The 25774-nt window shown below is 39.4% G+C and overlaps 1 protein-coding gene across 1 annotated transcript; it reads left to right on the forward strand.

Moving 5' to 3' along the window:
• The first annotated feature begins 8084 nt into the window (after positions 1-8084).
• On the forward strand, positions 8085-24762 carry FXN (frataxin). Its single transcript, XM_069881164.1, has 5 exons — positions 8085-8192; positions 15211-15308; positions 17015-17135; positions 19662-19759; positions 23119-24762. Exons 1-5 carry the CDS (start codon positions 8085-8087, stop codon positions 23270-23272), a joined length of 579 nt encoding a protein of 192 aa, XP_069737265.1. The 3' UTR covers positions 23273-24762.
• Positions 24763-25774: the final 1012 nt, after the last annotated feature.

A 25774-nucleotide genomic window follows, 5' to 3' on the forward strand; every position in this document is an offset into this window, starting at 1 on the left:
ACTAGCATTTTTCAGGTTTTGTTGCCAGACTGATTCTAATTTTAAAAATACTAAAAAATCTTTGTTAGCATTGTGATCCTGTTTTAAAAATATTACTTTGTTTAATTTTACTCATTTGTCCAACAGTTTCACTTTGCATATGAAATTCTTTTGCATCCTGTGCACTATGTTACTCCCTTAGCACATTCAGATGCTAATATGGCAGCAGATAGACTTTGATTGCCAGACCAGAGCTATCAAGAGAGAGAGAACAGCCTCTGAGAAAGTAGCAATATGCTTGTTAGCATCACTGATTACAAACACCCTAACACTGGTGCACAATACAAGAACAGGTATAAAGGTTGCCACAGAACAGTATTGAAGTTTCATTCTTCAAGGTTCACGGTCTAGTGCTAGAAGTCATAATTAAAATATTGATTTAAATCTAGTGGTTACCTTTTTCTTAGATAAGCTTTAAAAATGCCTTTGGAGATTTTTTTTGTTGTTGTGCGTAGTCAAGATTACATTGTTGTTGAACTATTTAAAGATTAGTTAAATGTTTGTACCAAAAAGTACAATTTAAAGGTGACCTTAAGAATCTGTTTAATAAATGGAAACATATACCTTCATGACATTTTTTAATAAGATTTTAGAGTAAGGTCATTAAAAATATCATTGATTTGGTTTTTATGTCCTGCTCCATGTTGTATACATTAGCTGAGATGCATTCAATTTACTGCAATATTTTATTCAGCTGTCAGTTTATCATTAGTTTGAGTATAGTAATAAGATATTTGTCAAATTACATTTTCTTTTCAGTTCAGATCTACCTCCGAAGAGATGCTAAGAAGTGATCAACTGTATTTGTATTACGTAACTGCTGCTTCTGCAGAAGCTACTGTAATTCATTAACTGTTTGGGGGTTTTTTGTGAAATAGAATAATTGTTCTGACATTGACTCGAACATGAGTTGTGTGTGAAATTTTTTTGCAGATATGATTTTCCAGCTGAGGAAGGGTATTATGTGGAAGCTAGCAGGACTTTTATACATGATGTACCAAGGCTGTGTTTTGTCCCACAACTATTTTAAGTAATAAAGGCCCCAGTCAGTTCTGCAGGGTAACAAAATCTATTGTCAGCTGCTGAATGCTCTTAGTTTGGATTCTCTTCTCTGATGTTCAGTGTTCAGCATTTTTGCAGCAAGAAGTGTTTTTGTTTAATGTAATACAAGTTTACAACAACGTCTGCAAAACCATGGGGGTTAGCTGCTGTACAAGAAAAGAGACCCAGTGCTTTTGATTAGGGGCCAAGGTAAGAAAAAGATCTCTGCCAAATTGTGCTGCAGCCTGTTTGGAGGAAGAAAGATCTTACCTGTTTAAAATCTTGTACCAAAACAAATAAACACAGGTCTTGACTTGTCATTTCTGTATTTCCAGTAACAAAGAATACATGAAGAAAAGTGACTGTGGTTAACGAAGATCGCTCTCTGCACTCCTGATTTAAGAAGGAGGAATTTGTTGAGCCTACTACACAAGGAGTAATAATCAACTGAACTTAATTCTGAGAAGTTTCAGGATCTTTGAACCACAGAAAGGATTGAATGACTTGACAAAAATGATGTGAAACATTCCACACTGCTGTCATCTGCTGTTGCTTGGTGAACTGTGAAGAACTGTATATTCAGGCTGCTTTTTACTATACTGCCAATCACCTTTTTTGGACTTGAAAGTGGTATTTTCTTATCAGCTTTGTAGGGGATTCATTTGCATGCTTTCTGTAATTATGCACAAGCAAAATCTATTATCTGCTTTACATTTAAAAATAAGCAGAGTGGTGAATAAAATTAATTTCATTTGTTTTGACCCTTCAGTTTTAATCACTTAGGTCCATGTTAGTGGAAATTGGAATTGATGTCATACAAGGGTAAACCTCTGCACATAACTGTATGAAAATAAGCCTCTAAAGATATTTTCACTGTTGATGAAAAGGAGAAAAAAGTTATTTATAACAAGGCCTTATGTTGTGTACGTATATTGTCTTTGAAATATTTTTTATTTTAGTTTATTTCTTGTAAGAAAGAAATATAATTTATTTAGTAAATTAAACTGTAGTTTTATTGATGGATAAAATATTTTGTTCTCAAAACTATTACAGCTGTTGATCTGTTCTTGATCTGTACAGAACTTACTGTTCTGGTATTTGTCTGCCTCCATTAGATGGTCTTGAGAATCATCTCAAGATACATGACAATCACTCTGTAACATGGCATCTGTCTTTATTTTCTGCCAGCTCTATGATGAAGATGAATTAGAGCAGAAAAGGCAAAGGAACATATACAATAGGCATTGTTTCATAAAATCATTTTATTCTTTTCCATGTGGGCATTCTTTTTAAGAGAGCTGTAGAAACTGCCTGGTTTCCTTAATGTCCCTAGCAGCAGAGAGATAATCCCAAACACCAGTGACCACTAATCCAGGGTTTCATGCTTCGATGTGGCAGTTTATTTAAAAACTACACAGATGTCATTTTGAAAGTTTGTGGAAGTTATTGGTAATAACATTTCTTCTATGAGTAAGTGTAATAAGCCTACTGGATTGGCCAAACCAGAATTTGGTACTTTAATTCCTCAAATTATGCTTTGTGCTTTGAAGCATTTTTTATTTAAAGGTATAGTGTGGGGGAGGTTGGGGGTTTTTTGGGGTTTGTTTTTTTTTTTTTTTACTTTGGTGTAATACTCTAATCCTGACAAGGAAAATAGTATTTTTCCTCTAATTACACACCACATACACAAATGGAAAGGCCGTTTTGTTTTGTTTATCTCTAAGTATGTGGAGTCTCTAGCTTAATTTAGAGCCTGTGACTCAGGATTACCTGTTTCTAGGTTTTAAAATGAGATTGTTTAATCTCAGCAAAATAACTCTTCTACAGCCTTCCTCTTTGAAATGCAAGACACCAATCTGCATGCCCTGTGAGCAAAACCATTTGTACACTTGTGTGAAGGTCCTTCCTGCAGAGTGTATAGCATGCTTAGAATGTTTACCTATCCAAGCAGGTAATTCTAATTAGTTTTTTGGGGGGAAAAATATGAAATTTCATAGTTTAAGCATGAGATTAATCTTTATAAAGCACACATGTATCACTTTTTTCCCAATTACCTAGCAGATTGTACTGTCTGAATCATTTGTCCTTAGGAAGACCCCAGAGGACACAACTTAACTGCAAAAATTCTGTCCAAAACAGAATGTCTGTACTAAATGATTCAGAGACTAAGCCATCCTTTGTGTACAATTGCTTTAACACAGTAATTTATAACTGAAGACAGTTTTTTAATATATAGACTAGGAAATCCTGTACTGACTGTGGGGCCTACTAGGAAAACAATCTCCAAAGCATGTACACTTACACCTTTTTGGGGTGGTTTTTTTTTTTTGAATACACAGTTCCACTGAGAGAGAAGAGGGATTACAGCTAAGCAATGTTAATGATCAACAACTTGGAGCCCATTTCTTTCTCTAATACATGAAATGGTACAGAGCTTCAAACATCAAAGACTACAGGAGCTTGTAAGGATGTGTATGCTTCATGCCTAAGTATTTAATTTCTCTTCATCTTCTGATGGTATTTCGGATTGGTAGCACTTTGATGAAAATGTAATGACTATTAAACATATCAATAAAGCTGACGAGGCAGTGCATGTCAGGTAAAAATGAAGTATGTACAGAAGGTGTAATCAACTCCCTGGGGTATTAAAGCAATGTATTGGTCTATTTCTCCAGGTCTAAAGAGATGGAATTCACCACAGGGAGCAAAATTGGAAGAATAAGGTCACAGACAGGCTATCCATGTGCAGTGGTATCTGAATACCCTAGCCATGTGAGCTGCCCAGAAGGGAAAAGCATAGCTTGATGCCTGGTTAGAGAAAGGTAGACAATAACTCCAAATCTGTACATCTGACCTAATGACTTGATCATATGGCATTCACAGGGCAAGTTTTGCCTTTGATGGTGGTATGTAATAGTTGTCCTCAATTGGAAAAAAATAAAAAGAACACAACATTTTTTGTGTTAGAATTAAATGGTGTGAAAGTATTCGCACCTTTCCCAAGATCTGTTTTCTTGTTGCCTTTGCTTATCCTTCAGGCAATTTAGTTTCATATAACTCAATGCTATTTCCCCAAACCTTGAATGCTAAGCAGTGATAAAAGGAGTAGTCAGTAGTGCACTCCACCTAAACTTTGTTGAAGCTACTAGCTGAGCCATTTCCAGTGGTGCAAGCATTTGCTTGCAACAAGAAAGATATCTGCTCTTCCCAAACTGAAGACATGGTGCTGACCCTGCAGCTATTTTACATCTGAAACTGCTTCGCGGTTACTTTACACCAGACTAAGGAGATATTGATACCAGAGTGCTGTGGTATGAACAGGATTAACGTAAAGAACAAGGATCAAGATAAAAAACATGAAGAAGTCATTGTTAAAACTGCTAATCCATAAGTGAGGCCCTTTTTGAAGTTGTATGAAAGATCCTTACTGGTAGGATGCAAAATCTGATCTAGCAGAAGGTGTCCCTGCCCATTGCAGGGGGGTGGGATTGGATGATCTTTAAGGTCCCTTCCGACCCAAACCTGTAAACTTGAATAACTTAAATGTTGTTGATAATTTCGTAAAAGATTTGGTAAGTTAGATTGCTAATACCAAAAAAAATATTTAATCTACACTAATTCGATGATTTGTCATTAACTTAGAAACAAGAGATGAGTATTTCCTACTGAGATTTGCATATGACCTTGGATGATTACAGAAAAATCACTATAGAATTATACCTGTATCATACCAGAAAATATATTCTGACACTCTTTTTATAGTAATGGCAAGGTATGTAAACCAGCACCATCTTTTACTAGCTCAAATGCTACATAAAAGAACATGCATTCCTCCATTCTTCCAGTTGTTTTCTCCTCTCCTGTTTGCCTTTGTAACGTGTTCTACAGTCTGATAAAATTTATTTCTCCCTACAGGCCTTATCTCAGTACGTAGACCATTACAGCTGAAAAACCCCCATAACTAGATGTATCCAAAAGTGATAAGAATGTGGGCTGTTCTTCAAGGAGCCAGGCAGTATCTTGTATTTGCTTTTATATATAAAAACTTCCTTCACCAAAGGTAACAAGAACACAGACTCCTACAAGGATACAAGCACACGGGACACTGCTAGAAAGAGGCAAGAGGCTGACTAAGCTAGATAATACTGTTTGGTACAGAGAACCCTCGCCTACAACAGCCATCAAAGTCTCAATGGAAATTTGCACAACTGATTTGAATTGTCTGGGCTTTTGCCTCTTGAGGGGATTAAAAGCACGGACTTCAATCTGATGGATCGAAGACATTTTATTGAGTTAGCTGTTTCTTCTTTTAGTTACATAACTGGGTGCCCACGAGGGTATGTACAGTGTATCATTGGCTAAAGGTAGGTGTCCATAAAGCTATTACTAACATATTACTGGCTAAACTACCGCACATGCTAAAAAAACAAGTTACACTAAAATGAACTATGTTGATATGTCTCTTCCTTTGTTTTTCTTTCAGTTGGTACTTGTTCCCACTGAACTAGCTCTTGTATTCCTTTTGGCTGGCCTTTGTTAATCAGAAGGCTGTCTCTTCTTGCCACTGAGCTGGCTTTTGTCTTTCTTTCAGTTCTCTGTTTGGAGACCTTCTCAGAGTTGCTCAGTATCAACTAGGCCCATAGCATCAAGGCCTTCTTCTCCGTAAAATGTCTCCGCAGCCTCTCATGTGATAGAGAATAATTTCAGCTTAAAGAGAAAAATTATATAAAACTTGGTGAGAAACTTGACAACTTATTCCCTAAAGCACTGCAAAATGGCAGCTTCTTACTTGAATGAGTTTACGTACACTTGTATGTGTTGCATATTTGTTATTTTACTTGCAACTCTTGCATCTTGCAGTCCTGTCCTATGGAAGGATCTGAAATGAAATTTGTATGTGTTCCCGCATAAAAAAATTTTAAGAAACTTTTTTATCAGAATTATTTCTTATCTTTCATCTTCCTGGTAAGCCTGACATGTATTTTTTCAGTTTAAGTAACAACAAAAGATGTCCAGCTGAGACTTTTGACATCCTCGCATACCATTAGAAATACAATATCACCAGCATTTAAATAAATCAGTGTGTACTTGGCCAGTCACCTACATATATCACCTCCTCTTTCTTCACTGCTTTTTGAAGCGTACCATCAGAGGTTTTTTCAAACATATTTCAGCTGTGACAAATGATGTACTTTATTTCCCCTTTACTGGCTCAGAATAACAGTTTATCTACCGGAAGCAATAGATCAGAATACTTGCTGTCAGAGAAAATGCTGTTGTAGGATGGGTTCCTGAGTGAATGCTATGTTCTGTAATAATGTATAGAATCAAGTTTCCATGGATCTGGGTATTCACATGCTCAGTATTCTTCCTGGGCAAACAAGTGACCATCATCTCAAGTGGTCCATATTAGCAGCACACATCAGTGCAGTTGCCTAGAATTAATTAACTGCAGTTAAAAGGATTTGGAATCTCAACAGCTTATTCGAGGGAGCTGCAGATATTCCAGTTTTAGGGTGCAAATTTGTGTCCAGCTGGCCTGTAGCAAAGTCTGAACACAAGATACTAGCCCTGGTCTTTGTCCCATTGCTCCCTCTCCGTACTGCCAGCGTGTCCTACGGGTCTTGTCCTCGTGATGGTACAAATCAATAGCAACTTTCCTTTGCCCTGATGCTTGCCAAAAAAAAAGCAAGTGTTTCATGTAATTTCTGCTTCTCCAGTGATGCCGCAACAAGCCAGACTCAGTAATCAATGCCAACTTAAATAAATTATTCAATGCCAACTTAAATAAATTATTCTTCAATGCAACATCAGCCATGCAGGGAGTACCTCCACCTAATGCGCCTGCAGCTTCCAGTGCAATTCACAAAGGCTGTAAGCAGTCAAAGCATATGTATTCATTAGTTTTCCTGGAACAGGTGTGTCTATCACAATCAGTTCCTGGAATTTATTTACACAGATGTACATCTCTTTCTTGCTCATGCTCTTAGACTCCTTGGGAACCTCTTCAAGGTTGCATCTGGTCCTAGCTGGTTCTTTCTGTTACCATTACACTAGTCCTTGTTATCTGGCTTAATTAGATACAGTCGCATTCTTTCCCATTCTTTCTAACTGCAGCCTTGTTAAAATTCCTTATTTAAGCATAAGTATCCAGGCACAGGCTAGCTAAACATTATTATTCAAGCTACTCCTATATTTTAGTTCTAAAATCACAAAACTATACATAGTATTCAAATAGATAATAGGTTAGCAACTTAAATCATTTTTATGGAGAAGTGGGCCTGTGCGGACCTCATGGGGTTGGACAAGGCCAAGCGCAAGGTCCTGCACCTGGGTCTGGGCAATCTCCGATTTCAATACAGAATGGGGGATGGTGTGATTGAGAGCAGCCCCGCAGAGGACTTGGCGGTGCTGGTCGATGAGAAGCTTGACATGAGCCAGCAATTCGTGCTCGCAGCCCAGGAGGCCAACTGTATCCTGGGCTGCATCAAAAGAAGCGTGGCCAGCAGGTCGAGGGAAGTGACTCCTCTCTTGTGAGACCTCATCTGGAGCCCTGTGTCCGGGCTGTTTACAAAGGCTCGTAGAGACAGGACCAGGGGCAATGGGCGTAACCCGGAGAGGGGCAGGTTTAGACTAGACATAAGGAGGAATTTCTTCACAGCGGGGGTGCTGAGGCCCTGGCACAGGTTTCCCGGGAAGCTGTGGCTGCCCCATCCCTGGAGGTGTTCAGGGTCAGGTTGGACCCTTGGGCGGCCCGGTCCGGCGAGCGACGTCCCTGCCCGCGAAGAGCTTTCCCAGGCCCGGCAGCCGCAGCGCCGCCAGCCGCGCCCCGGGGCCCCCGCGTCCTCCCCGGGGCCGGGCGCAAGGCCGCCCCCCGGCGGCCCGGCGGCCCTTGCTGGGCGAGGGCGCGGCCGGGAGCGCGTGCGCCGGGCCCCGGAGCCGCTGGGGGGCGCTGTGGCTCGCCGCTGCCGCTCGGAGCGGGCTCCTCTCCTCCCGCCCCCGTCATGTGGCGCCCGGCGGTGGCGGCGGCGCGTGTGGCGCGGCGGCGCGCGGGCCCGGGGGCCGGAGCCGCGCGTGGAGCTGGGGGGGCCGCCGCGCGCCGCGGCCGCACGGTGAGAGGCGGGGCCGGGGGGGGGCGGGAGCGGCGGGAGGGGCTCAGCGGCCGTGGGGACACCGGGGGCCCGGCGGGTCGGGGTGCTTGGGACGCGTTGAGGGAAATGGCGAAGGCGAAACGGTGCTTTGTGAAGGGAGAGCTGGAGCTGGAGGGCCTCGGAAAGCGAGATGAGCCGCGAAGAGAACGGCAGCCACCCTCGTCTTGTCAGGCGGGGTCTCCTTGAGATTGTGGCTGCACCGTAACGACTCTGGGTGGGACGGATCTCTTCCCCCCCACCCCTCTCCCCGGCTGTGCAGTGATTCCAGGAATGAGATCTATTTGTCACTTCGTGGAAAAATACGAATATAGAAACGCTTCTGTGTGTATAAAGTTCTCTGAAATCACTGTTGGGTAGAAGCTCCCCGAGGACGCATCCCGGGTCTTCTCTAGCACCGCATAAACCTCCCTTAATGGTTAAACTCCTAAGCATTAGTTTCTTTGTGTCAAAGGGAGAATTAGTTAATAAGTTTTGCCGCAGCTGGTTTATATGTTTAATTATCTAGTCATATAAATCTATCTCGTATTGAGAGATCATATGCAGACAATCTACAGGTGTTATTTATTTATACATAAATAACCTGAAAGAATAAACAGTCTCTTACAGTTGCAAGAATTTATTGATCGGTTTGGTTGTTTTGTAAGATGTAGCGGTTTCAGGTCAAGAGATGACGTGTCTTAGGTTGCCAGAATTTATTGACGTGCTTAGTTGTCCTGTAAGATAGGGCTGGTTTAGGTCAGGAGGTAACCTGAAGGGAGTCTCCAGATGTGGTTGGATAACCTAAAAAAATAAACGTCCTTTGAGGGCTCACACGTCTGTTTCTCTAAAATTAGTACATATACCCTCTGCTTTCGTAATGTGGGATGCCTTTTTTTCTAAGGGCCTCTGATTCAGTGCTGAATTGTAAAATAAAAATATTATTGTCTTTGCTTTGAAGACTTCTCAATATTTTACCTGTGAATAAGTATTTCTCACGGTACGATCGAAAACACGTAGGCATCTATGTGTGTTTTGCCAGCCTGTATCACTGGGATGGTACAAGGCCTTTGCTCTTCCCTGTCCTTTATGTCTGTGTCGCGGCTGTGGACTAACAGACCAGTTGGTCTGTAATGCCTCAGGACAGGTGTCAAACCACACAGAGAGAGAAGGTTTTTCTCTTGTGTGCTTGGAGAGGGGCTGTCATAGTTCCTTTTGAAATGTCATTTGCTTTTCAGCTCATTCTTGTTAGTTTTCAAAACCTCGTGGAAGTAGGCAAAAAACGGTTAAGAATGCTGTCTTGGTCATGCGTCTAAAAATATACACCTTCACAGCCCAGGTTAAGAAGAAAATGGCAAGCTTGCTTGCTTTCTTGGTGGACTGTGTAAGTGCTTCTGCTGGTGCATGAGGCTAGGAGATCAACCTTATTCATGTTGATGTATCACTTCCCATCAAAGGGGTTGCCCATTTTGCTCCCTTGTCTTATATTGCCAGTAAGTTGATACGGTTTTTCTGTAATTTTGATCTGCTTCACAAAGTTTTTTTTTTAAAAAAAACAAACAAACCAAAACCAACAAACCGAAGATAACTGAGAAGTGAAACAGCTTGTGTTACGGAGGAGAGATCTGGAATGTGAAGTGTGATGATAGCTCTTCTGTAAGTGAGGAGGATTCAGGGATTCTGTTTATTTCAGTTGAGTAGATTACCTTCCTCACCCAAGGAATGAAGCTGCATAATTCTTTGCATATTATCTCTGTGATACAGAATATGAATATTTTACCAGAGATGGGGAGGGTGGAGAGGTCTTCAAGGATCTTTTTAGTTTATGTGATAAATATGTAATCTATAATTTGCAGATTTTAACCGAAACAAAGAAACTTGCACTTAATGGAGTTAAGAAGGCCATACTAATTTTTTATGGAAGTTTCTACAGTCTGAGATTGATTGGTCGAATTGGAACAACTCATGCCCTCAAAATCAGAGCATCCTTTATGGTGTCTTAATAACAGATAATCAATTGCCACTTTGTTTTCTAAAACTGATGCTGAAGTTGTCTAGTTTCAAGATTTGAGGCCTCCAAGGTTCGGGGCATAACTGAGGTTCCTTGCATACCTACAAATAAATCTCTTTAAAGTATTACAATTCATCGACACGGCTACTCCTGGTGTTAAAAGGAAGCCAGCATAGTTTCAGCTTTATATGATAGTTTTGACAACCACGTATAATTTCTAAAGTTTTGAACGCTTGCGGGGATTCCCAAAATACATGGAATAAATATATGTTGTACTGAAAAAACGGCATTTAAACAAAAGGCCATACTGTTGTATATTATACAAGCAAGTTTTTCCCAAATGTTGATAGAGGCATCCAACTTATGGGAAAATAAGGCTTCTCCTAATGGACACATTAACAGTAATATTAACAGTTTTCCATCTTTACAGTTCACTTTAGTTAGCCTTAATTTTTAAAGGTGTTAATTGTTCTGTTGTTCACTGGCTGGTAGGTGATTTCTTCACTTGATCCAAGTTCTTTCATCTTGATTGCTGCGAAGGCTGTTAACAATACTTGGTCCATGCCACTGTTCTCCCAGTGGTTTTCCTGTAAAATCTTTTAACAGAAAACTCATCCCCAGGTGTAAAAGGATGTACAGGTTGATCTTAAACCTCTAGGCCATGCAGCTTGTTTTTTTCTTTTGTTTGTTGTTTGTTTGGATGGGTTTTTTTGTTGTTTTGCTTTTTGTTGGCTTTTTGTTTGTTTCTCAAGCAAGTTCAGCTGGTTATGTTAGGTGATTAGAGAAATTCTCACCTAATTCTTTGAAATCTTCTCGTGTATACTGCAAGTGGTATACAAGGCTAATGCTTTCCTTGGACCTTGCGTTATTTCAAAACCTAAGCAAGGCCAAAGGAAGTGCTTGATGCCAATATAGATTGGCTTCTTAACAAATTTTAGCTGGTTGCTGTTTTGTCAGCAACAATCTGATGATTCATTTTCTCCACCTGGCCACTAGCCTGTGGTCAGGATGGAGAATGTAACTGCCAATCAATTCTTAAAATTTCACTAACCTTTTTACCACTTTAGCACAAATGTGTACCTCTACCTGACAGTATTACTGCAGGCACTCCAAAACGAGATGTAATTTCATTCAACAATACTTTTGTAACTTCTGCTTTATTTGTCCTGCAAGGAAAAGCTTCTGGCTAACCTGAGAAAGTATCTGTTAATGCTAATTAATACCACTGCCCTCCCCCCACCCCCAGCTTTTTTACTGGGAGTTCAAAGAGATCTATTTGCATTCCTATTATTTATACAGAATATCTGTGCCCCAATGGGTTTGTTTTGTTTGTAACTCCTCTAAGACCAATTTCCATAGTATTCCTGATGGCGTTATTATTTGTCCATCTGGAACATAAAATCACCCATTATCTACTTCCCTTCCGGTCATATTGATAATCAAGTTTCTGTCTTCCTTTGAATATTTCTCCAATTTTAGATCAGAATCAGGGATTTGATGTTTACCCTCTGGGATCAAAGCAGATATTGCTTCTGTCTTTTTCTGCAGCCATCCTGGCCTCAAAATCTCCTGCCGATTTGTTACCGATTTTCCAGCCAGTATTACCTCTCTGGTGACCTTTGTAGTGTGTGATAGCCACTTCTTCTGGAAGATTTACAGCTTCCAGCAGTCTTAAGATTTCTGCTGCATGTCTAACGTGTCTTCCTTGGGTGGTAAGGAGTCCATTCCAATGCTTGAGTTAGGGTGATCATTGCTGCTTTCTGGGCTGATGTTCCTGGGGGTAATGGTTTTGCCTGATCACTTCCCCAGTGGTGGTCACAGCATACCCAGTCTTGTGACGTTCTTGTTTCACAAAGCTGCTTCTGTCAGTGTACCAAGAATCTTATGCATCCATAAGCAGATCTTTTAGATCTGAACCGCTGGAGTACACTGTCTCCATCGTCTTCCGTCAGTCGTGTATTACTGGTTCCAAAGTGACTCAGCTAAGGAAAGATGCTGGATTGACAATGTTAGTGGTGAAAATAACCAGAACATTTGGCTTTGAAACATCAGGGAGACCTAAAGACCTTCATCAATTCCTTCTTTAATTATTTACATGCCTTTCGTGCTTCCCCAATCCATGCCAACTTTCAGGATCCCATTGGATATTCTTTCAATGTTTCATACAACGGTTTCACTAAGAGTCTATAGTTATATAAATGACACCAACCTGTCATTGCCAGAAAGGTTTTGAGCTCCTTTACCATTCCTGGCATGAGTGTGCAGCAAATAGCTTCCTTTAGGAAGCCCCAAGCAAATAGCTTCCTTTAGGAGCCCCAAGCTCTCTGTGTCCTCTGGAATTCTCGAATCCAAGGTAAGTAAGTTGTTGCTGCATAGGCTGGGCCCTCTGCTGAAAGACCTGATACCCGCTCAGTCCAAAAGTTCAACAGACTTGCAGTCCGTTGCTCACGCTTCTCCTCTGTTTGCGTAACTATCAGGACGTCACATACTGCAGCAGGGTTCCAGTCCCATGTTTCCAGGTCTCGAGGCAGCTGTTTCCCAAAAATAGTTCAGCTGTTCTTAGTACCTTGAGGCAACACTGTTCAGGTTAGTTGTGTTTTACTAGCAGTTTCAGGGTTTTCCCATTCAAAGGCAAATAACCATTTTGCTTTCTTCAGCCAATATCAAGCAGAAGAAGGCAACCTTTAAATCCAGTACAGTAAACCACAACTGATCTTTTAATTGGTCGGCAAGGTACAGGGATTTGCCACCACTGGATGTAGTTCTTCTTACAATTTTCTTTATGGCCCTTAAGTCTTGCATTAACCTGTAGCTTTTATCTAGTTTCTTTACAGGAAATATTGGAGTATTATATTCTGCTTTACATTCTTTTAATAACCCATATTGTAAAAAATTGTCAATAATCATTTTTATCCCCTTGCAATCTTTTAATTGCAGAGGGTCTTGCCTGACACAGGGGCCAATTTTACCTTTGCATTCTTCACATTTCTGGCCTTCCAAATATCTCAGAAGCCAACATGCCTGGATAAACCTGTTCCAAAATCTCTGCTGTTACCGGTGTTTCTTTTCCACCTGTTTTAAAGACAAACTCCATACTTTGATTACTTGATGAGCTCTCACTTTAAATTTTGTACCTCCTGCTCCAAATATTATTTCTGTCTCTAACTGCTTTAATAAATCTCCTCTCAATAATGGTCTAGGGGCTCCTAGCAAACAAATGCATGCGTACCCGCTTGTTTCCCAATTCATATTTAGCAGACTGCATAAAGAATGCTTTTTTGGTTTGGCCAGTAGCTCCTATTACAATCACAGTATTTTATTTTGATCTGCAGGAATCAGTTGCTGGTTTACACAGTTTTCACTCGTATTCCCCAGCTTTATTTTAGCCAGTGGATCCTCCAGGGTAATTTCCCCATGTCCCAGTCATTCAAGCTCAGCTACAACACCCGGTTCTGATTCCTCTACAGTATGCACATCGATTATTTCTTAATTCCAGACCCCATTCTCTTGCCACATTCTCTTGCCACTCCAGGTGATTTTGCAAACTGAAAAATACATCTGCACACATTATTTCACCCAGTTCTCCTCACACCTCAAGAACAACATCAATTGCAACAAGGTGTTATGGCCACTTTTTGCCGTAATCAAGCTTATACACCAGCCACCAATGATTATCAAAAGCTTTTATCAGGGTTTATCTGTTTGTCCACCACGCGGTGGACCACGGATCCCCTTATGATCTAAGATCTTAATGATCTAAAATATATCCCAGCTGGCTTTTCTTTAAAGTGCAGCCACTCTGCCAGCCTCCCCTCTTATGGGTGCTGTGTTCTGGCTCCCCAGCCACAAATCACTTTCACTGCATAGGTGGATCTTTCCTTGTTGTCCTGGATCTTACATTCAGGACAACTCAAATCCCAACCATATGTTACACAATTTCTTGTTACACCACGTGCATTACGTCAGGATGCAGTGAGCACCCGTCAGTAATCCATATGCAATCTGGACAAAAATCATCATTATTTCTACAACAAAACAAATACAATTTTGTACAAATATCCCATTTCACCGAAGGAAGGAATACATCATGTTAAGGAAATGAATTAGAGAGTTTAGCTTGTTTACTAATTGAAACAAGGACAGTCCCACAGCAGGGACAAAGGACAGGCCTGAAGACACAGGAGTTGGGGGGGAGATAAAGACCATCAGAGGCAAACAGAAGACACAAAGAAACTGTGATATGCTTACAAGATTGGGTATGCTAATAAGTTCCGAAAAACAATAGACATGTAACGTGTAACTGTTTAACCAGTATTTCCAGGAACCCACACAAACATGTATGTTTAACCTGTATACAAGTCATGCAGCCAGGTCGGACTCATTAGTGGGACACATTAGGTGGACTTAACCCATGTGTGCCCCGGCATTGTTTATTAAAGTCATTCCTGCTTAATAATCAAATTGGTCTTGATAATTGGGATTGGCTTTTCACAGCATCACCACAAAAATAACACACACACAACAACATTAACTTATACACTTCAAAACGACATACAGAGACCACACATTCACTTCAGAGCAACATATAGTGCCATATAGTTTCAGTTTCCTTGGTTAATGTCACTCTACAACCAAGACCTCCTGACCACACCAACAAAAACCAGAAACCAGATATTAGTTAATGCTCCTGATACAACCAAGGCCTCCTGAAAAAAAATAAAAATACTGTTACAACCAAGACCTCTGCAACTTCAGTGTATGCCTATAAAACGCTAGCAGTCCAGCATATGCTCAACTCAACATTATACAGTAACGACTTATGAGGAGCCAAGCCAAATGGACCATACCCAAGCCCCATACCCAAGGAAAAATACTTTTAAAGTGTACCTTTTTATCTGATGGTCCTTGTCTGTCCCTGCGAAGATCCAGTTGATGTTCCATCCCGCCATTTACAAATCACCATTTCATAACTTTTAATTCCGTTTTACCTAGGCATACTTTCAGCAGCAATCACAATATGCTTCAGAGGTAAAGAGCAAGACTGTTCACTTCGTGGATTTAAGAAATGCAAGAACTCTGAGTGACACCAGGTAAATTTTATTTTGAGATATTCATGTGAAAGTATTAGTCTCTGCATTGAAAAAAATTCTAGATGTGGTGAGACTATCAAACTAGTGCAATGTTGATATGACGATGTAAAGGAAAAGCGAAAAGCATTTTGGGGGAATTTGGGAAGTCACTTAGGAATAATTAGTGTACCTAAACATAGGTGTCTGGCACGGTTTCACATGTCCGGATACATGAAATTTCTGCCTTGCACTGAGAGGATGTGACCCAGTGCCTGTAACAGACCCGTTCCTTTCTGATGCAGCAGTTGGAGGCCCAGTGAAGAATTGTGCAGATGTCTGAAGTGGGTTTTACTGTTAAGTATCTGAACAGCACCCCAAACCATGACATGAGTCCTGCCTAGTCTCAGGGCCTTCTGTTCTCCATGCCCCTAGGTTTTTCTCTGGCATCGCTCGCATAAGTGACATAGAGTGTATTTCAGTAAATACGTTCCATATACTTAACTGAGAGCTACTGAGTCACCACAGTTCCTAGTAACTGTTGTATTGCCATACTCAGTAGCAAAACCAGAAATGGTTTCACTGAACTGTCTGTTGCTAGGGATACCCACATACACACTTGGTTAAAAATAGACGCTGATATAGATGCAAAAACTTAATGTGATTTAATTGCATTTCATTAATCAAATCGATTTAGACTTGGCTTCCACTAGCTTTTCCTTCTCATTTGAAGAGGATAACACACAGGCTGAGTTTCAGCCTAGAGAAGAGGCCTCAGGGAGATCTTATAGCAGCCTTCCAATACTTAAATGAGGCCTACAGGAAAGATAGGGAGGGGCTCTTTATCAGGGAGTGTAGCGATCGGACAAGGGGCAGTGGTTTTGAGCTGAAAGAGGGGAGATTTAGGTTAGTTATTAGTAAGAATTTTTTTTCCTGTGAGGGTGGTGAGACATTGGAACAGGTTTCCCAAGGAGGTCATGGACACGCCATCACTGGAGGTGTTCAAGACCAGATTGGATGAGGCTTTGAGCAATTTGATCTAATGGGAAGTGTCCCTGCCCATGGCAGGTGGGTTGGAATTAAGTGATCTTTAAGGTCCCTTCCAATCCAGATCATTCTGTGATGAATCTGTGAAGTGCTGCAAGCCTTATGTAATGGCTACAAGGGTGCTTTGGAACTCTCTGAGAAAGGTAATCATATGTATTAGTTCATAAGCACAGTTTAAATAATATCTAATTATTAGGCTGCATTGGTAGTTCCAGTTGAATTCCAGTCAGGTGCTGTATGTAGACGTGGCATGTGTAACTGATGTTGCTAACTGCTTATAGTGACAGCACATTTCTGAGTCAAATGACGTGCTTCTAAACAGGAGGTTCTTGTGTCTGTTTGTGGAGTTTAAAACTAAGTAATTCTTGCGTAAAGTCCTTCTATGAAAATGCCTTATTTTGAAGTCTAACTCTGTCGTCCTAGTACAGAGGGGTCAGTCTATCCAAGGAAAGAAGTGTATGTTCCTCAGGTAGAGATCTTCACTACCAACGTTTGAAAATTTCACTTCCATTTATGGGGGAGATTGTTGCCTGCATTACCCTAAGAAAAATGACTACTTGTTTTATGTGACCATTTCACGCAACTGTTTCCTACAACGTCGTGGTCTTGGTATGTTTTTATTTTAGGGAAAATACCATCTTGTATGTTTTTTCTCCTAATTATGGGTTTGTATGTTTTTGTAGCCCTTTAGATGAAACCACTTATGAGAAATTGGCTGAAGAAACGCTGGACTCCTTAGCAGATTTCTTTGAGGACCTAACAGATAAGCCTTTTACCCCAGAAGATTACGATGTTTCTCTAGGGGTATGTTTTAAACATTCTGTTATCACTGTGATTATTGTAGATTTTTTTTTTTCCCTATGAAGGAGAATTTCAATTTGGTCACCTTAAGTTGGTTTTTACAGCTCTGTCATTAAGATAAAATGCTTATTTATACTGACTGGAGCAGTATATGTTCTGGTGAAAAGTAACACATGCTGTTCTGTAAGTATTTTAAATGTAATAGAGGAAGTAATAGAGGAATAGTAATAGAGGAAGACTTAATATAGAATAATAAATGAGCACAAGAGGAGACAGAAACTGGTTTCTAATTTCACAGTAGCCTACAGATTTTTTGTAAACACCCGTAGGTCTCTGGCATCAGCAGTCTTTTCCCTTACAGTGAATATTAGGACAGGTGTACATGGCAAAGTACACTAACATCACATGTAAGTGGTAGAGCAGTTCTGTGATTGCCCTGAATACTGAGAAGCAGCATTTGCCTTGCCCAGTACATTTGTCCTGGCTTTACTGATGATTTAGCCTGTAGTGGCTAATTGCCACATAATTGCTGCTTCCTCTTCATATCTTGCCACAAAGAGGATTCTTTCTACTAGCATAGTTAAGGTCTTATGCTCAGGGTCATTGAAGCAGATGGTTTGGGTTGCACTGTGGGAGAAAAAAAAAAGCAACAACTCAAACACCTGAGTTCTCAAACTTAACTCCTGTGTAACTTTGTCATCGTAATGGTCACTCTTTTTTCTTATATCTAGGACAGAAAATAATGTATTTTTAGTAGGATTCTGTTATGCCTTTAGCAAATACTGTTTGTTGCTTTAAATAAGTCTACATAGTCACAGAATGGTTTGGGTTGAAAAGCACCTTGAAGGTCATCTAGTCCAACCCTCTTGCAGCGAGCTGGGACATCTTCAAGTCACTCAGGTTGCTCAGAGCTCCATCCAACCTGACCTTGAATGTTTCCAGGGCTGGGGCATCTACCACCTCTCTAGGCGACATGTTCATGTTTTACCACCCTTGGCGTAAAAAATTTCTTCCTAATATCTAGTCTAAACCTCTTCACATGTAACAGTCCCAGACACTTCATTATGTGAAGGCAGTGAGCTATCTTCTGTGAGAATTGTCTGCAGCCGCTGTAGAGCGGATTGTGTTTGATGTTGACTCACCGTGAGCCTCCAAAGGAATTATTTTCACATTGTTTAATTTTTACCAGTGCTCCTTTCTTGCATAGACTGTATGGTGACATAATAATATGTTGTCGTTTCTATTAAGAGCAAAAGGGTTAAATGGTTCAAGTTTACCAGAGTTCATTCCAAACAAGCATGGCTTGTGCTATAGCAAGCCACAAGGTGGCGAACGTGATAAAGGTCTGTTATGCCAGTGAATTGTTACAAACTTGTTTTCTTCACGCAATTTATATCTTTGTGTTCAGGGAAAAAAAAAAAGCCTCTTTTGAAGAATATTCTTGTTACCAGCATTTAAAAAATATTCATCCAGTAGTACAACACACATACGGCAGACCTCCTTAAAATTTGGTACAACCATCTTGCATTTCATGTTCTTAAAAACTCAGGTTGTATTTTCCATTATTTCAAAAATATTGCAAAGTATATGGGAAAATGTTTTAAACACAGTGTTAGAAGTTAACTGTTATTTAATTTGCCATGGGAGAGCAACAACACTTCCAATAGCTGATACACAATGTAAGCAATAATATAAATTTTTGGTTAACTCTTTATAAACCTATTCACTTACAGTGTTTCTGTAGTATCTTGCTGAATATTTAATATGTCACTAAAGAGGAGGAAGAAGAGTAGTGAAACCTTTGTATCACTATTCAGGCCTAATCCCCCTAGCCTGCTCTTACAGCTTAGTCATGCTGCAGGGAAAGATGTATTTGGGAAACTGTAGGTTAAATATGACTAACTACGTACCTGAGCCATCAGACTGTGTTCTGAGGAGATTATCTTTTCAATTAGCATAATTTAGATCATCCAAGTAATACTGTTCTTTTAAAGTTAGGACGAAAGTACTTTTTGTCAAAGTCAGCACTGCTTTTCAAATGCACTTGTGAAAATATAGATTAGTGAGAAATGTGAAGATGGAAGAGAAAATAAACTTTTCACTAGGTCTAAAGCTGGCATAACTAAAACAAACCAGACCTCATAGAGTTTAGAGGCGGAACATTTTTGAGGTATGATTCAGGATCTAAGCACATCATCAGAATCATTGGAGAAAGAATTGTGTTTATTCACTGTGAAACTGTTAAGAGTTACTTAAGAAAAGTTAGGTAAAATTGCATGGCTCAGAAATCTAGCAATGACAGGCACATAAGGCTTCTTCACTTTGAGCCACACCAGTTCTGCATTGCTCATAAATAGAAAAAGTTGTTATTGGATGATGTTTTAGTCGTTGCAAAATGAACTAGCATTCCTTTCTAGGTGACAGGTCAGAGCTCAAGAGTATTATTTATCTGCTGCAAATGATGTAAGTCTTGTCAAGTAACAGGATGCAAAGTTTTAACTTCTGACTTATTTTCTTTGGTTTTTTAAGAGTGGAGTTCTAACAGTTAAATTAGGTGGAGACATGGGAACATATGTAATCAATAAGCAAACACCAAACCGGCAGATTTGGCTGTCCTCACCCACTAGGTAAGTTATGTGTGAGTTAGTTATGTAATGTCTGCGGTCCGGATGAAAATGTACTTCCCCTTTTATCACAGTACAGCATGAACTATGTAATATCCTTTTTGTAAGTAACCCTTTTCCTCAGTAACCTCCAAACCTGGTAGAACCTAAATGCTCAATAATAATTTGTTATAGAGGTTTGAGGTACATTGCAGTATATTGGCATACTAAATTAATCCTGGAAATGTGTCATATGGAATTTTCATACCCTGTTACAGTCCAAAGCTACTCTCTACAGGAATGTAGCCTACTCATAGAAAAAAACAAACAACCATGAATTAATACAAAGCAAAACAAAACCAACAAACAAAGCTTCTGTTGGGAAAAGAGTGATGATGATGTTATGGTCTAAACATCCCTTTTTATTTAAACAGGGTGGCTCCTTCCCCTTTAAGCATGTGGGATTTCCTGCTTTATATGTTTATGTGCTCTCCCACTGGTTGTGTTTGTCAAGGATCTGTACTTTACGGGAGCTTTAGTTAGCTGTTCCATCGGCCTTTTTTTAATGTTGCGTTTTGATCCATTCCAGGTTTTCTGTTTGGTTTCAGCAGGGAGGGCAGCCAGATATGTGAGAAAATGTTGCAGCTGTCTCCCCCCAAAACTTGTAATTTCTGCCACTGTCCTGGAGAGAGAAGTGAGGGAGTTGATCAGCGTTAGTGGTGAAGGAACCAAATAGCTGGAAAGTATGAGCACTCCCAGTAACTGCAGGCATACCTCTTGAATTTTTATTTTTTTTAAGAGAGGTTGTGAAACCGGGAATGGTTTTGCAGTAGAAGAATTCTGTAGTTTGGTTTGTGTCCAGCAGAGGGGGTGGAGGCTGGGGGGGAAAGGGAGAAAGCACAAAGGAATTTAGGATTTTACGAGAAACAATTTTAGTAGACATAAAATTTGCCTAAAGAAAATTCTAACTTTGCTTTCAGGTAAATATTTGTACTGGCTGGTGCACAGCATCCTAAGTTAGTAATTCTTCTCTATAAACACCTCTCTTATCCTATCTTTTTATTAATGAAATGATTTCCTTAAGGGGTACCTGACTTGCTAGGTCACAGCAAGTGATAGCAAGATAACAAACCTTTTCGTTGAGACAGGTGCAGTCTGTGTGTCAGAATTTATTCATTCCATGTATTTTACAACAAGAATAATTTCCGAACCTTGATTCTGCTTATGATGAAAAGAATATTTTTGTGTCACTTGCTCAAGGGTCTCATCTATTTATGAAGAGTAAAATTCAGAGAATTCCGATATGTCTGGAGCAAACTGTAGTTGAGGTAAGGCATAGATGCTCCAGAACATGAAATTTGTGAAAAAATGTTAAACTTTTCATTGGTTTTGATTGCTCTTGTAGTGATATGCAAGAGAAAAGATAAACTTGAAAGTTCTCTGATGGCATTTTTAATCATCTGTGATGAATAATTATTCATTGAGAAACATTAAGTTTTTTACTTCCTTAACCAGTATTATGGTTAAACAGTGGTATTTCCTGAATTATGATTCTACGTGTTCACTTACTTCCTAACTTCTGAAAAGCAGCTCCAGCTAACACTGTACAATCTGGAGTGACATACTTCTTAAGTGCAATATACTAGGAAATGAAAGAAGCAAATGTTACTGCTAGTGACCGCTTGGCATTGAATGTTATATTTGGGAAATCTGTACAGTAAATATAGAAGCTTGAGTCTTTAACAACATGTCCAGAGGACGACAAATTCTTAAGATGTTAGAGAGGTATTTTTGTGAACTTTTTGACCTTTTGTTTGCTGTCATGCATTTATGCACACCAAAGTGTACTTCAGCTTGTGTTTGTAAATGTACTTAGTTGGCAATTTAAAAAAAGGGGATAAAACTTCTCAGCTTTACACGGCATTTCTTAATTATACCTTAATGTGATGCTGTAATTCGTCTCACTTACTGTTTAAACATGTATGCAGACCTTCCATGGCAAATATATTTAGTCTGTAACTTTGCAGGCATTTTATAGAATTCATAAAATCCTTGCTTAAAATTATTCCTATAAATGAAAACAATTACATTTGCACAGCACTTTGGAGATTCAGAGAACTATGGAGGTGTACCATATACTGACTGTATAACTTATACTTACTATGCAACGTTTTAAAACGGTTCAAATAACATACGTGGTTTTTTTCTTTGTTGTTGATTAAATGGCCTGTCTTAGCCTGATTTTCACAAACGGCCGCATCCCATTTTGTCATTCTGTAGGTGCAGAACAACGTAAATGTGTGCTTGTGATGCAAAGACAGAGTAGTGAGCAATACATACTGAAGTAACTGGAGCACATAATCTCAATTCCAAATAATTACCAGTTCATACTCAGCAAGTGAGAAAGTGACTTTGTTTTGTGTTTGCATTTATTGAGTTCTTATAGTTTGTTTAGTGGTTGAAGAGTTCTTCATTTGAATATTGTGAGTAGTTCAGGATATTCAAGGTTCACATTACTGTTCATGTTTGTAGAGAACCTGCAGATAGTTCTCATGTATATACAAGATAGTCTGTTTTCTAGAAGGTGGTGTGTGAGGATTGTCTGAGTTCCAAGGCATTTTGTCCTCCAAGTTCAAGGATAAGACTGATGCTTTGTGTGCTTATTCTGGATGACCGTTTTGTTTGTTTCCCTTTTCTTACTGTTTCTAGCTGAAGTTAACAGTAGTGAGGACCTTTTCTCCTTCATTCTCATGTTTCAGATGTGGAGAACTGGATGGATAGAGAGGTCTGGAATGGAACCCAGGTGTTCCAGTTTCTTTCTTAATACTTACTGTGAGCCGGAAAAATCAAGCCAACAACTATATGATAGCACAGAGGAAAACAGTGTTTTAAGTATAAAATCCCCACATGTCTGCGTATTTGCTTTCAGGTAGTAAATTCTTTTGTTGCAAAAGAAAGTGAAAATGTTGATCTATGTTCTGCCAGGCTTAGAATATCTGCATGTCACTTGTGCGAGAACTAATCAAGAGCATTAATTCACAAATATTACACAGCATTAATTTTACAAATATCCCTTGTAATATTTGTGTGCAAAAAAAGTTGTATGGATGAGGGAAGAATGGAGTAAGGGAAGAAACGGGGAAAATCAGTGCCAGAAGCAAGAAGGGAAGGAGCTTGTGTCCTCTGAGAGTGACTGACATATCTTGTCACCTTTCAGATGTATCTGTTGGATGGCTCAGCTGTTCCTGTCAGATCTGCTCACTGGTCCTTCTCACTGCCTATTTCCTTTTCCTGGGCACTGTCCGGGGTACATTATACATACATGTTTCCAGCCACTCCCCATGAATAATCCATACTTACTAAGTGTGTGTTTTGTTTTCTAGTGGGCCAAAGCGTTATGACTGGACTGGACGGAATTGGGTGTATTCTCATGACAGAGTATCCCTTCATGAACTACTGTCAACAGAATTTTCTGCAGCGTTAAAAACTAAGTTGGATTTGTCCTGCTTAATGTATTCTGGGAAAGAAGATACTTGATGGTATTTTACCTCATGGAACTTTAAAAACTTAAACCACAAGCCAAGCCCTTCCTTGTTTTCTGAAGAACCTGAGCTTGATTCTGTTGTTGTTTTTTATGACCTCCCTATGTTGCACCACAAAAATGAAAATAACATATTTATCTCTAGTGCTCAGTCTTTGGGTATCTGTGTCACTGCTTGGTTGAAGTCCCTTTCCTGTCATTGCATTTCTTACTTTCTCACTGCAGACATACGTCATGAATTCTTAATGGTCTGTAGGCTTGTTTAGATTTTAAGACTGACCCACGTGGTGGCATCTGACCAGCCCACAAAAGCTAAACTTCTTCTGTTGAGATATTCACCCAAAAAGAAATGCCTGTGAATAGCATTGACATAAGTCATGGCACTGTGAATGCGTCGCATTAAAAGTTTTGGCTGTTGTGAGTGATTAACACATCACGGTCAAATTGTACATGCCATAAACAAAATTACTGTAGCAGGTAGAAAGTTTCCATTTTGTACAATATGTGTAGTAAGAGGTTTTCTCTCAGTATCGTAGAACTTGCTTTTTTCTTCAGATTCTAGATTCTAGTTTCTCTCACGCTAGGCTTTCTTATTTGACCTAAATTTTAAACTACATAGAGATCTGTGTGGCCACAAATAATCATACGGAACTGTAAAGGCTGGTATGTGATGCTTAAGCTGTGCAGCAGTATGTCTGAAAATACTTCATTCTGTTACTGTGGATTTCTTTCTGTTCCCTTTTGTTCCATAATTTACTGATCCTTATATTTTTCAGTTGAGGAAAGTTAAGATCTCATGGTGGCAAAACGTTGCACTAAGTTTATTCTTAAGTAAGTGGGCTTAGATTGTCTTTTTTCACTATGATACAACATGGCTGCCCTTAGTGCTGTGCCGATAAAGGAACTTTGGCCTTTTTGCTTCTTAGAATTGACGATGGTGCTTAGGCTGATGATGCTGTCTTTTTCAGGCTGTTAAAAAACAGGAATGAAATATAACTATATACTCTGGATCTTAAACCAAAAAATACTTTAGAAGAAATTGTGAACTGGAAGAACACTTCAACACTTGCACTGTCATAATATTACTACTGATGCATTTTAATTGCCTATAAAATGGAAGCACAAGTTGTTGACTAATTCTTGAGGAAACAGTTATACCATACTGTTATAGACTGTTTATCAGTGTATGAAAATACATTCAGTGCAAACTGTTTTTGTTCTCGGTTCCTCTGATGCTTCTGGTTAGTTTGGCATGATTCCCTGGCTAGCTAGAATTATTACAGATGCGATGAATTTTGTCTCTGAAAACCAATATCTATATAGTGCGGTTGCCCAGTATTTGCATTTAAAGTATACGCATTGTTACCTGCTGTTTCCCATCATTAGAGAATAGCATTTCACTGGAAGCAGCTGTTGGTTAATTGTGCACACTGTTTGCATGTTTTTCAACCAAAACAAAAAAGACATCAATTACTTGGCATTTCAACTCTATTGTATGAGGAAACGACTACTAACGTGTGTTAGTACAAGGGTAAAAGATGTTTTTTCTTAACAAAGAAAAGCTAAAAATGTAGCATTTTTTCTGTTTTGAATTTAGAACCGTGAAAATAATTCACAGCATGTGGAAAACGATAGTATTTAACTCAGTCTCCTTGTACTTCAAATAGCTATGTCAACACATTTGTATATATGTTAATGACTTGATATTTGAATCAAGGATACTTCCTTCAGCTTCTTCCTTTGCCTGATCACATACAGCTTGTGCAATTACTTTTCTGATTGACTTCTCAAAAAATATTTTCTTAAGTAATTTGCACGCAACATATTTGGACATTAATTTTCCATTCCCTTAGGTCTCCTGCAAGTGTTACAAAGTTGCACGTAATTAATTCATTATGTAAGGATGTGAATTCAGACTATGATGATAAAGCTAAAGAGGGCAGTTTGAATTCTTTGCGTTTCTTAAAACACTCACTGGAAAGATTCTCTTCAACATCTGGCCAGTTGGGGGTGGATTTACTTTCATATATGATATGCCTTGCCCTTCATCCATAATGCTACTGCTATTTTTGCAAACAATTTCCTGGTTTAGGTAGATGAGTAACAGAAGGATTTAATCTAGCTGGTGAAGAAAAGTAGCATCATAAAGTTAGAATGAGTTTTATCTTGGTGTATAAAATGAATCATGGGACGTGACTAATTTTTTGCTCTAATACATCAACTCTAGGCAAGGGCAAGGATTCTGCCAGCAATCATGCTCGTACACTGGAGGCACAGGACAAGCTGTGATCCTGATGTCAGGCCTTGCATATTGTCCCAAGACAAATAACTCTTCCATGTTGGTTTTTTTCTGATGTAACTTCATTGAATAAGCAGATTGCTCTATTGTTACACACCTGTGATTGCATCAATAGTTTCTTGCTTCACCTGTCTCAAAAGAAATAGCTGAAGGAACGTCCTTTGATATGCACTGCAGACAGTTAGTAAGAGCCGTCACA

This window comes from Phaenicophaeus curvirostris, chromosome Z, assembly GCF_032191515.1.
Source record: "Phaenicophaeus curvirostris isolate KB17595 chromosome Z, BPBGC_Pcur_1.0, whole genome shotgun sequence".
Classification (NCBI taxonomy): Eukaryota; Metazoa; Chordata; class Aves; order Cuculiformes; family Cuculidae; genus Phaenicophaeus; species Phaenicophaeus curvirostris.

Bases quoted from the DNA above. Each gene is read 5' to 3' on its own strand.
- FXN (XM_069881164.1), top strand. From the start codon at position 8,085: ATGTGGCGCCCGGCGGTGGCGGCGGCGCGTGTGGCGCGGCGGCGCGCG. The intron at 8,193-15,210 runs GTGAGAGGCGGG...CGTTTTACCTAG, and splicing joins CCGCGCGCCGCGGCCGCACG to GCATACTTTCAGCAGCAATC. The intron at 17,136-19,661 runs GTATGTTTTAAA...TGGTTTTTTAAG, and splicing joins ATTACGATGTTTCTCTAGGG to AGTGGAGTTCTAACAGTTAA.